At 59.0% G+C, this 11,134-nt stretch overlaps 4 protein-coding genes across 5 annotated transcripts in view; all 4 read left to right on the forward strand.

Moving 5' to 3' along the window:
* PRPF8 (pre-mRNA processing factor 8) overlaps positions 1-3,379 on the forward strand; it is a 36,897-nt gene extending 33,518 nt beyond the window's left edge. For both annotated transcript variants that reach the window (XM_007454214.1, XM_007454215.1), the window contains 6 exons: positions 440-679; positions 777-918; positions 2,157-2,297; positions 2,432-2,571; positions 2,677-2,879; positions 3,050-3,379. In XM_007454214.1, coding sequence (XP_007454276.1) covers positions 440-679; positions 777-918; positions 2,157-2,297; positions 2,432-2,571; positions 2,677-2,879; positions 3,050-3,204 — 1,021 coding nt within the window. In that variant the 3' untranslated portion in view covers positions 3,205-3,379. The remainder of the gene's footprint in view (positions 1-439; positions 680-776; positions 919-2,156; positions 2,298-2,431; positions 2,572-2,676; positions 2,880-3,049) is intronic.
* A 751-nt stretch (positions 3,380-4,130) lies between these two features.
* LOC103084952 (rab-interacting lysosomal protein-like) lies at positions 4,131-5,451 on the forward strand. Its single transcript, XM_007454216.1, has 5 exons — positions 4,131-4,358; positions 4,431-4,524; positions 4,609-4,715; positions 4,804-5,049; positions 5,302-5,451. The coding sequence occupies exons 1-5, from the start codon at positions 4,131-4,133 to the stop codon at positions 5,449-5,451; spliced, it is 825 nt and encodes a 274-aa protein (XP_007454278.1).
* A 17-nt stretch (positions 5,452-5,468) lies between these two features.
* On the forward strand, positions 5,469-8,172 carry LOC103072480 (rab-interacting lysosomal protein-like; the record flags this gene model as incomplete). Its single annotated transcript, XM_082930990.1, is given in 8 exon segments — positions 5,469-5,601; positions 5,686-5,792; positions 5,881-6,126; positions 6,379-6,524; positions 6,902-7,024; positions 7,693-7,782; positions 8,045-8,105; positions 8,107-8,172. Coding segments are annotated over 8 exon segments (972 nt in total), but the record flags the coding sequence as incomplete, so codon positions are not given.
* Positions 8,173-8,980: 808 nt separating this feature from the next.
* The window catches only part of SCARF1 (scavenger receptor class F member 1), a 9,088-nt gene continuing 6,934 nt past the window's right edge, over positions 8,981-11,134 (forward strand). Inside the window, exons 1-4 of the mRNA XM_007454217.1 lie at positions 8,981-9,081; positions 9,355-9,416; positions 9,656-9,757; positions 10,819-11,131. Coding sequence (XP_007454279.1) covers positions 8,981-9,081; positions 9,355-9,416; positions 9,656-9,757; positions 10,819-11,131 — 578 coding nt within the window. The remainder of the gene's footprint in view (positions 9,082-9,354; positions 9,417-9,655; positions 9,758-10,818; positions 11,132-11,134) is intronic.

An 11,134-nucleotide genomic window follows, 5' to 3' on the forward strand; every position in this document is an offset into this window, starting at 1 on the left:
AAAAAAAAAAAACAAGGGCTTTCAAAAAAGCACCAGCCGTTCCCTTTATTTCCAAGAGCTGACCCGCTTCCGATCTCACACACACACACACACACACACACACACACACACACACCCTTCCTTCTCTCTCCTTCCTTGTCATTGGGGCTTGAGAGCTTGTTCTAGGATTCCCATTTTTGAGAGTTTTTCCAGTTCCAGGGCACTTTCTATTGAGGAAAGTGGGAGGTATGGATGCTGAGCAGGTTTGAGCATGGCTGAAAGGTGTACAGGCACAGGGCCAGCGTATTAATGTATTTCCACTTCACACTTCACGTGTCAATTGAAGATTATCTGGGGTCAGAGTATGGGCTCCCTGTCCCACCAAGTTACACCTTGCCATTGGGGCGTAAGTGACCAAGGGGAAGGGATCCTTGTGGTGTGACCCACACTGTCCCCACAGTGTGAATGTGGCATCACTGACACAATCAGAAATTCGAGACATCATCCTGGGTATGGAGATCTCTGCACCATCACAGCAGCGGCAGCAGATAGCTGAGATTGAGAAGCAGACCAAGGAACAGTCACAGCTGACTGCAACCCAGACTCGTACTGTCAACAAGCATGGTGACGAAATCATCACCTCTACCACCAGCAACTATGAGACCCAGACTTTCTCATCTAAGACTGAATGGAGGGTCAGGTAGTATAAGGGGCAAGAGGGATAGGGATGGAAAGGCCTCTGGTGCTACCTAAGGTGCTTGAGTTGAGAAATGCCAACATTCCCTACCTGTTTTTAGGGCCATCTCTGCCGCCAACCTGCACCTAAGGACCAACCATATCTATGTTTCATCTGATGACATCAAGGAGACTGGTTATACCTATATTCTTCCCAAGAATGTGCTTAAGAAGTTTATCTGCATATCTGACCTTCGGGCCCAAGTGAGTATGTTTGTTCAACTAGGCCACAGTGTGTGCCAAACATTTTATGTGCCTAAAACTCACCTGAGATTTCCTGGAACTGGAGGTGCTGGTTTTGAAATTGATATATGAGTAAATATACAAGGATAGCCAAAACAGGGAGGGAGGAGGGTTTCGGCCCCCACCAGATACCAAAACATTATAAAGCTATGGCAATTGAGAAATGATATATTTTTGGCCTAGAAGTTATTGGAAGAGGATATATAGAAACAGATTCATGTGTATATAATAAATGTGTTGTATCACTTGAGGATCCCACTTCCTCTGTGGGATTAAGCGTGCCTTATACTGAAACAGTCAACAAAAGGAGGCTTGATCCCCTGCCTCATAGCACTTAACAGAAGTCAAATCCAGGTGGAGTACAAATCTGAACATAAAATACTAAACTGTAGTGGAATATTAGAAGAAAATATTTATCGTCTTAAAGTTAGGATAACCTTCTTAAACAAGACACAAAGCCATCATCAAAATTAATAATTTGTGTGTGACAAAGGGTACCACAAAAGACAAACTAAAAACAGGAAGAAAATATTTGCGTAACTCTAAGATATAGTGGGGTCTGGATCCAGAATAGGGAATTCTCAGAAGTTGATTTTTATAAAAGATAACTGTAGAAGAATGGGCAAAGGAGTGTGAAGATAGTTCAGAAAAGGAACTGGAGGTGGAAAATACATGAAAAGATGGTCAACTTTACTGGTAATCAGGGAGCATCATATTTTATAAAACACCCAACTTGTGGCCTCAGTTTGGTGAATTTGAAGATTGTTAGTATCCTGTGTTGGGTGAGTTTATAGGAACACAAGTTTTCTTACTTTGTTCATGACAATGTAAAATTTAAAGTACTGCTGAGTGCTGATTTTATAGATGTGTTCAGTTTGTGGAAATGCATGAGCTCTGTGCTTGTGTGCTCATTTGTTTATGGACACTGTACTTAAATAATTAAGTAATCAACTGGGGAATGTCTGAGCAGTGCCGATTTCTGGACCCCACTTGAGATTCTGATGTGATAAGTCTGAGATGAAGTCTGTGTTTAACATTTTGAATAAGCACCCCCAGGCGTTTTTGATGCAGGAGATTCTGGCCACATTTTGAGAAACTCTGTCCTTGTTCTTGGAGAAGGGAATTAAACACAGGGCTGATGGCCCCAAATCTGGGCTGGTACTAAGAATCTCTTGGGCTCTTGACCCCCTTGTCTCCAGATTGCAGGGTACCTCTATGGGGTGAGCCCACCAGATAACCCCCAGGTGAAGGAGATCCGCTGCATCGTGATGGTACCACAGTGGGGCACTCACCAGACTGTGCACCTGCCTGGCCAGCTGCCCCAGCATGAGTACCTCAAGGTTAGCGGGGGTGTAGGAGAACCGGCGCTTTCTGCTCTCAAGGTGGTGGAGGGAAGGCAGAGGTGTTACTCTCATGGGTGGGATTCCTGTCTGCAGACGGGGCTCTAAATAGCTTTTCACTGCTCTACCCATAGGAGATGGAACCCTTAGGTTGGATCCACACTCAGCCCAACGAGTCCCCCCAGCTGTCACCCCAGGATGTCACCACCCATGCCAAGATCATGGCTGACAACCCATCTTGGGATGGCGAGAAGACCATTATCATCACCTGCAGGTGGGGTTGGGCCGCCTTGGGAGGAGGTACGATGGGGCAGGCATTGCAGGCCAGGGCCCAGGAATGGTGGCCTGAGCGCTGACTCTGTCCTCATTCCTCTTCCAGCTTCACACCAGGCTCCTGCACCCTGACAGCCTACAAGCTGACCCCCAGTGGCTATGAATGGGGCCGCCAGAACACAGACAAGGGCAACAACCCCAAGGGCTACCTACCCTCGCACTACGAGAGGGTCCAGATGCTACTGTCAGACCGCTTCCTTGGCTTCTTTATGGTCCCTGCCCAGTCCTCATGGAACTACAACTTTATGGGTATGTGAGGCAGGGTGTGGGGTGGTGGCGGGGCACACAGGAAGGTGGGCTTGGGGTTAGGCCATCACCCTGAGCACTTGGGGCCGGACTCTGGTTTGGATATGGCCCAGGACCCAGCAGGGTGAGGCAGGTGGACCTTGTCAACACTGGCCCTTTTCTTCTACTCCAAGGTGTTCGGCATGATCCCAACATGAAGTATGAGCTGCAGCTGGCAAACCCCAAAGAGTTCTACCACGAGGTGCACAGGCCCTCCCACTTCCTCAACTTTGCTCTCCTGCAGGAGGGTGAGGTCTACTCTGCGGACCGAGAGGACCTCTACGCCTAGTTGTCTCCTCACCTCCTGCTTCAGATTCCCCAGCGGCTAGAGCCTTTTACCCTCACAGACAAGCTGGTGACATTCAACAGCTTGGCCCCATTTTCCTCTGTTTTGTGCTTTTGTTGTTGACCTCGTGGTGACTTGTAATTCTGAACAAAGTATAATAAATTTTGTATAAATAGGAGTTTTTGAGGGTTTTTTTTCCCCTCAGCTCGAATTCTGGGTGTAAGGGTGGCAGAGGCCAGACTTGTGCACAGCAAGCTGCTGGACTGATCCTTGAGGCCCCCCTCATATTCAGGAGCTGTGGGGGTAAATATTCTCTAAACTCAGAGAACTGAAGGGGACTTGGGCCTTCACACTCCTGCTGCCATGAGGACATTTGCTAATTTCCCTCCAAAATACTTGGGAACACTCACGGCTTTCCAACATCTCTTGGAGCAGTCTGCAGCTGTGGTGCCCAGCCTAGCCCTTTAAGTTTTGTGTCACTCTCAGTCTGTCTTGGAAACAGGCACATGGCTGGACAGTCGGCTGCCTCTGGTTGAGGCCAGTGACAGCTCTCCTACCTCTCACCTCTTGCCTGGAGAGTTGGCAGCCAAGTCAGGCCCCATGACTCCAGACACAGGGGTGGAGCCTGGTGTGGGCACTGTGGGGAGGGCTTGTCGAAAGTGACCACTTACAGCCCTGAGCCTCAGCTCCTGGACACCTGGCTGGAAGTTGGCTGTCCTGCTTCCTGTGACCTTGGGGGCTTGAACAGGACAGGGAGCAGGGCACTGAGGCTCTCCTTCCCCAGCCTTTTTCCCTTAATCGCTCCTCCCTTGTCGCTTCTACCCCGCCCTCTACCGTCCTAAACTGCTTCCTGGGCCAGGACTGGTTGGCCTTTTCCTTCCCCAGTTGTGGGGAGGAGGGTGTAGCAGCCCTAGTCGCCTTCGGGGGACATGGAGCCCAGGAGGGTGGGGCCTGGGGCGCACTGCTGGGGGCCTCGGGTGGCCGCGGGGTCGGGGACGGCTGCGGAGCTCGTGTACCACCTAGCGGGGGCCTTGGGCACTGAGCTGAAGGAGCTGGCGCGCCGCTTCGGGCCGGAGGCGGTGGCCGGGCTCGTGCCGCTGGTGGTGCAGGCGCTGGAGCTTCTGGAAAAGGCGGCCGTGGGGCCCGCCCCGGACTCGGTGAGTCACGGCGCCCTCCCGTAGCCGCCCGCGGGCTGGCGGGGCCCGGCCCTGACGGCGTGGCCTCTCCAGCGGCAGGTATCCGCGCAGCAGGCCGAACTCGAACTGCGGCGGCTGCGGGAGGAGAACGAGCGCCTCCGCAGAGAGCTGCGCTCCGGACCACAGGGTGAGTGCGCGCCTGCCGGGGACCGGGGCGGGGAGGCTCAGGGCCTCTCCCCGCGGGCCGCCGCTGAGAACGCCCCTTCCTCAGAGGAGCGCGCTCTGCTGCGGCAGCTCAAGGAGGTGACCGACCGCCAGCGGGATGAACTCCGGGCGCACAACCGCGACCTGCGGCAGCGCAGCCAGGAGACTGAGGCGGTGAGGGCAGGGCGGGGCAACGTGCGGGGGCGGGACTCTCCCGGCCCTCCGGCGCCCCGCCCACCAGCCCCCTTTGCTCCGCCCACAGTTGCAGGAGCAGCTGCAGCGCCTCCTGCTGGTGAATGCGGAGTTGCGGCGCAAGCTGGCCGCAGTACAAACCCAGCTGCGCGCCGCGCGGGACCGCGAGAGCGAATCAGAGCGGCGGCGCGAAGCGACCTTGGAGCCCGCGCTAGAGCAGGCGCACGGCCAGGCCGCGGCGCCCGGGTGCGAGCAGAGGCAGGAGCCCGAGACGGCAGCCGCGGGCACAGGTGCCCCGGGGACTCCTGGGGACCGGGTAAGTGCCGGATGAGGTCAGGGACCGGTCCGGCACTCGGGAAAGGTTTGCTGTGCTGCGTAGTTAGGGCCACCGGGAAGTTGGAAGGTGGCACGAGTGTGCGTCCCCAGCCGGCCTCCGCCCCCAGTCTCAGCCAGAGCACCGGTCTGGCATCTGTTGTAGCGCCCTGGCCTCCCAAGTCTCCCTGCCAGTCACCCTCTAGCGTCCCTCTCCAACCGAGGCGCCCCCCTGACCAAGCCTGTCCTTCCGCAGGCGGATGCCCTGCCGCCGCCAGGACGCCCCCCCAAGGTAGGGCAGTGCGGCTTCAGTCGAGAGGAGGTTGAACAGATCCTTCAGGAGAGGAATGAGCTCAAAGCCAACGTGTTCCTGCTGCAGGAGGAGCTGGCCTACTTCCAGCGGTGAGGGCACAGGACAGGGGTGGGGAGGCTCGCCCGGCCCTGACGGCGTGGCCTCTCCAGCGGCAGGTATCCGCGCAGCAGGCCGAACTCGAACTGCGGCGGCTGCGGGAGGAGAACGAGCGCCTCCGCAGAGAGCTGCGCTCCGGACCACAGGGTGAGTGCGCGCCTGCCGGGGACCGGGGCGGGGAGGCTCAGGGCCTCTCCCCGCGGGCCGCCGCTGAGAACGCCCCTTCCTCAGAGGAGCGCGCTCTGCTGCGGCAGCTCAAGGAGGTGACCGACCGCCAGCGGGATGAACTCCGGGCGCACAACCGCGACCTGCGGCAGCGCAGCCAGGAGACTGAGGCGGTGAGGGCAGGGCGGGGCAACGTGCGGGGGCGGGACTCTCCCGGCCCTCCGGCGCCCCGCCCACCAGCCCCCTTTGCTCCGCCCACAGTTGCAGGAGCAGCTGCAGCGCCTCCTGCTGGTGAATGCGGAGTTGCGGCGCAAGCTGGCCGCAGTACAAACCCAGCTGCGCGCCGCGCGGGACCGCGAGAGCGAATCAGAGCGGCGGCGCGAAGCGACCTTGGAGCCCGCGCTAGAGCAGGCGCACGGCCAGGCCGCGGCGCCCGGGTGCGAGCAGAGGCAGGAGCCCGAGACGGCAGCCGCGGGCACAGGTGCCCCGGGGACTCCTGGGGACCGGGTAAGTGCCGGATGAGGTCAGGGACCGGTCCGGCACTCGGGAAAGGTTTGCTGTGCTGCGTAGTTAGGGCCACCGGGAAGTTGGAAGGTGGCACGAGTGTGCGTCCCCAGCCGGCCTCCGCCCCCAGTCTCAGCCAGAGCACCGGTCTGGCATCTGTTGTAGCGCCCTGGCCTCCCAAGTCTCCCTGCCAGTCACCCTCTAGCGTCCCTCTCCAACCGAGGCGCCCCCCTGACCAAGCCTGTCCTTCCGCAGGCGGATGCCCTGCCGCCGCCAGGACGCCCCCCCAAGGTAGGGCAGTGCGGCTTCAGTCGAGAGGAGGTTGAACAGATCCTTCAGGAGAGGAATGAGCTCAAAGCCAACGTGTTCCTGCTGCAGGAGGAGCTGGCCTACTTCCAGCGGTGAGGGCACAGGACAGGGGTGGGGAGGCTCGGGGGCACCACTTGCACCTGTTCCAGGCCTCGGTTCACCCTCCTCATTCTTTGGGTCATCGATGTATCCAAGCTGTTGTGTGCCGGGCACTGTGCTGGGCACTGGAGGACGAGAATCACAAAGCCCCTGCCCTCCTGGAACTTTTTCCGCATGGGGTGGGCCATTGCAAAGGGTCACAGCAGCCATCAAGGGAGTATTCCTAGGAGGGGCAACATCTAAACTAAGGTCGGGGGGTTAGCAAGGCAGAGCGTTTCCAAAAGGGGGAACAACATTCACAGGTACTTGGGACGAGACCTACTCTTGGCATCCCCACTGCTTTTTCTCTGCCCCTCCCCCTCCTCTGTAGGGAGCTGCTCACAGACCACCGGGTCCCCGGGCTTCTGCTCGAAGCCATGAAGGTGGCTATCAGGAAGCAACGAAGGAAGATCAAGGCCAAGATGTTAGGGACCCCAGAGGAAGCAGAGAGCAGGTAAGTCCCTGCCTCCGTTCCCACTGAGCCTGGTCACCTTCTGAGCCTGTTGCCTCAGACTGTACCTGTCACCCCAATCTAGTCACACCTTGAGCCTGTCACCTAGCTTAGTCACTTCTAGCACCTAACCTGGCCTGGTCGTCCCCTGAGCCTGCCATCCTGAGCCCACCACCCTTCTCTCTGGATCGCACTGCTCCCACCTGCCATGCTCCCCGTACATCCTGCTGCAGAAACCTGCTAATTCTGCTTCTCCACAGTCAGTTTTCGGTTTCTTGTCTTGGCTGCATATCTGTTTGTTCTCAGATGGGTAAGGCTGTATCTGCAGTCTTGTCAGGGGCCTGCTGTGTGTCAGGCTAGAAAATAAAAGCCTCAGGAGGGGGCTTCCCTGGCGGTCCAGTGGTTAAGACTCCGTGCTTCCACTGCAGGGGGCATGGGTTCGATCCCTGGTCGGGGAACTAAGATCCCGCACGCCAAAAAGGAAAAACAACCTCTAGTTGTCCTCCGTCTCTCCTGCTTTTCCTTGTCTCCAGCTTTGCGGCCCCTGAAGTCACTTCGTCCTCCCCTGCGTGCTCCTGGGGGCTGCACAGAAGGCTGAACATAGCTGGAGTCCCGCTGTCCCTCAGGGCCTTGACAAATGACCCTCACAACTCCTCTCTCCTCTGCCTCAGTGACGATGAGGATGGCTCATGGCTCCTGCTCTCCAGGGATAAGGGAGACCACCTCCAGCCCCCACCCCCTGAGTCCAGAATACAGAGTTTGTATGTTGGGGGAAGAGGAAGGACAAATGTGGCGGGAGTGGAGGGACCCCACCTTTCCCGCCCCACTGCGGCTCACCCGGCCGCCCTGAGCTCTGAGCATGCCCGTCCCCTCCTGCTCCTCTGGTGGCCCCTTTACCTCCCCCTGCCTCATGCTGCCCTGTTGTCCTCTTGAGTCCCCTTTTTACAGCACCCCCTGCCTTCGGCCCCTATCCTTGACCTTCCTGGCGTCCAGGCTCAAAGCACCTCTTGGCTCTCCCCCCAGCTTGGGCCTGTGGTGTCAGGGTGGAACAGAGGCCCCTGAAGCTGAGGCCAGCATTGCGGCTACCAGCGAGAATACGGAGAGAAGAGGAGGCTCCACAGCCACCCCCGTGGGGCCTGTGCGCAGCCTGACAGCCCCCAACTCCTGACCGGCCCTGCTCTGCTCTCAATGAATATCTTCATCTGGGGTCTCAGCTGCCCCAGAGGCCTGCCTGACTCCGGAGTCTATCTGGGGGTGGATGTATGACCTCAAATGAGGACAGGGCTCCCTCATTCCCCTCCCTCCCCAGGCTCTTTTCTAACCCTGGCCTGAGCCAGGGTGTGACGTGGAGCTCAACCTACCTTCCTTCCTGTATCTCTGTGCCAAGCCTCCAGGGCCAGATAAAAGTGCTGCTTCTGTGAGTTTCAGTTTCCCCATCCATGAAATGGAGAGTTGACTACCCCTCTCCCAGGTGTTTGTACGGATGGCCTAAGCTAATGTAATAAAGCAACTGCCCGTGATACCCAGAAACTGCTCCATGTCTGTCTGTCAGTGGTCTGCCCCTGCCCAGCTCTGCCAGGAAGTTCCCCTTGGTTGTCACTGGCTGGGGAGGCTTCTCCCAGCGTGGACCTCCAGTGGGGAGTGTGACCTAGTGGATATCCACGGCTCACCCCCTTGCCTATCCCAGTACCCGTAACTTACAGCCTCATCTTCCTGCCCCCTCCAGACTGAGACCAGACCCTGAAGCCCCTGCTCAGCCCTCGCCATTGACCTTCCTTTTCCTTTCAGTACTGTGGCGTCTGGTCCTCTCTGCGCCTGCCCACCCTCTCAGGGAGGTGCCTCATGGCAGCCCGCCCCTCCGGCCTGGTTTCCTCAGGAAAAGCCTTGGGAGGAAGCAGGGAGGGGGTTGGGAGCTGTGGGGGCCAGACTAACCCAAGCCTTCCCACTGCACTGGCCGCCATGGGGCTGGGGCTCCTGTTCCTTCTGCTGCTGCTCTGGACTCGGGGGACCCAGGGGTCTGAGCTGGACCCCAATGGGCGGCACGTCTGCATGGCCAGCAGGTGGGTCTTCTGGGGGTCTGATTGGGGGGAGGAGGACACGAGGAAAGAGGGGCTAAAGCGAGAGGGGCTTGGGGACAGCCTGGAGGGTGGTGGGTAGTGGGGGCAGATGGTGGGATGGCCAGGGACAGAGCGGGAAGGGGTCGGGGACACTGGGGCTGTGACCCTTGGCCAGGCCTGCCCGATGGGGCTGAGGCAGCATCCCATGTCTCAGGGAGACAGTGATCCACCTGCGGAGCCAGGCTGCCCCCCGGCTGACCCCTCTCTGCCCCACAGCCCCTCTGCTGAGCTCCATTGCTGCCCAGGCTGGAGGCAGAATGATCGAGAATGCACCACCCGTGAGTAGCCAGGATGCACCCCCCACCGGAGGAGAAGGGAGGACAGAGCCCAGTGACCCTTCCTTCCTACCTTCCTGGGGTCTGTTTGCCCTCCTGAGCCCTAGAGCTAGGGTCCATGTTGTGACCCAGCCCTGGGGAAACAGCTCTGGAGGGGGGCAGGCCACCGGGAGTCAGTGAAAGGGGCAGAGTGTCCCCTGGCCGCACCCCAGTCCTTCCAACCTGGGTGGGGTGTTTTTCAGCCATCTGCGAGGGGCTGGACGTCTGCCGGGAAGACGAGGTATGTGTGAAACCAGGCCTCTGTCGATGCAAACCTGGATTCTTCGGGGCCCGGTGCAACTCGCGTGAGTCCTGAGGCTCTCCTGAAGGATGAGGTTGCCGGGCAGGACTGGGGGAGAGGGGAGGCAAAGCATGTAGGAATGTAATCTTGGAACAGCAGGGCCAGAATCCCTCCAAGCTTCGCTGAGGAGACTGAGGTCGAGACAGGAAGTGACGCACTCTAAGGGGGTGTCCTGAGTCATCTGGTTTTTATCCCATCCACAGAGCCCTCCTACAGGTTCAGTTCTGCGCCATTCATCTTCCCTTTCAACTTCCGGAAAGATGCTGTGGATCCCTGTTAAGTGCAGAATGGATGCATTCTTGGTCTCCCCCGCATACACCGTATGCACGTGTGGAGGGTGACTGGAATGTGCTCCCTCTCTGGCAGAAAGTGGGACATGGGAGAGGGGTTGGTGGGCAGTTTAGCCAGAGGGCAGCCTGGCTAGGAGTCAGGGTTGAGAGGAGACACTGGGGGGAATGTGGCTGCTGCTTCGACCCGGATGGGCAGCATCCGGGCTGGGGGAAGACACAGTGGGGGAACCCAGTGAGAGGGAGGAGGGGCATGAATGAAGGCACACCCACTTCTGTGTGCCTCTGGGCAAGGCCCTTTGCCACTCGTGATCTTTTTTTTTTTTTTTTAATTTTTTTTGGGGTACGCGGGCCCCTCACTGCTGTGGCCTCTCCCGTTGCGGAGCACAGGCTCCGGACGCGCAGGCTCAGCGGCCATGGCTCACGGGCCCAGCTGCTCTGCGGCATGTGGGATCTTCCCGGACCGGGGCACGAACCCGTGTCGCCTGCATCGACAGGCGGACTCTCAACCACTGCGCCACCAGGGAAGCCCATCCACTCGTGATCTTTAAGTGTGTTCTGGAATGTGGAAGTGGGAGGCTGGGCCAGTGGTAAGGATTTGTGTAGTTCAGAGTCTGGGGCAGGAAGTAAGCTGTGCCCCAGGAGGACAGGCTGTCCCCGGCTCTTGGAGGGCGGGCCCGGCCCCCCACCTCTTCCTTGTGGAAGGGGGCGCAGGGCGAGGATCCGTGGTGCCTGACCCTGAGCCCGTTGACCCCCTTCCATTCCCCCCACCCCACAGGCTGCCCGGGCCAGTACTGGGGCCCCGACTGCCGGGAGAGCTGCGCCTGCCACCCGCACGGCCAGTGCGAGCCGGCCACGGGCGTGTGCCACTGCCAATCCGACCGCTGGGGCGACCGCTGCGAGTTCCCGTGCGCCTGCGGCCCCCACGGGCGTTGCAACCCCGAGACCGGCGCGTGCCGCTGCGAGCCCGGCTGGTGGTCGCCCACGTGCCGCCGCCCGTGCCAGTGCAACCCGGCGGCGGCGCGCTGCGATCAGGCCACCGGCTCCTGCCTGTGCGAGCCGGGCTGGTGGGGCCGCCGCTGCAGCTTCCGCTG

This window comes from Lipotes vexillifer, unplaced genomic scaffold (assembly GCF_000442215.2).
Source record: "Lipotes vexillifer unplaced genomic scaffold, Lipotes_vexillifer_v1.1 scaffold680, whole genome shotgun sequence".
NCBI classification, from domain to species: Eukaryota; Metazoa; Chordata; class Mammalia; order Artiodactyla; family Lipotidae; genus Lipotes; species Lipotes vexillifer.

Coding starts and splice junctions, on each gene's coding strand:
- LOC103084952 (XM_007454216.1), top strand. CDS start 4,131: ATGGAGCCCAGGAGGGTGGGGCCTGGGGCGCACTGCTGGGGGCCTCGG. Junction 4,359..4,430: donor TGGGGCCCGCCCCGGACTCG/GTGAGTCACGGC, acceptor TGGCCTCTCCAG/CGGCAGGTATCCGCGCAGCA. Junction 4,716..4,803: donor GCAGCCAGGAGACTGAGGCG/GTGAGGGCAGGG, acceptor CTCCGCCCACAG/TTGCAGGAGCAGCTGCAGCG.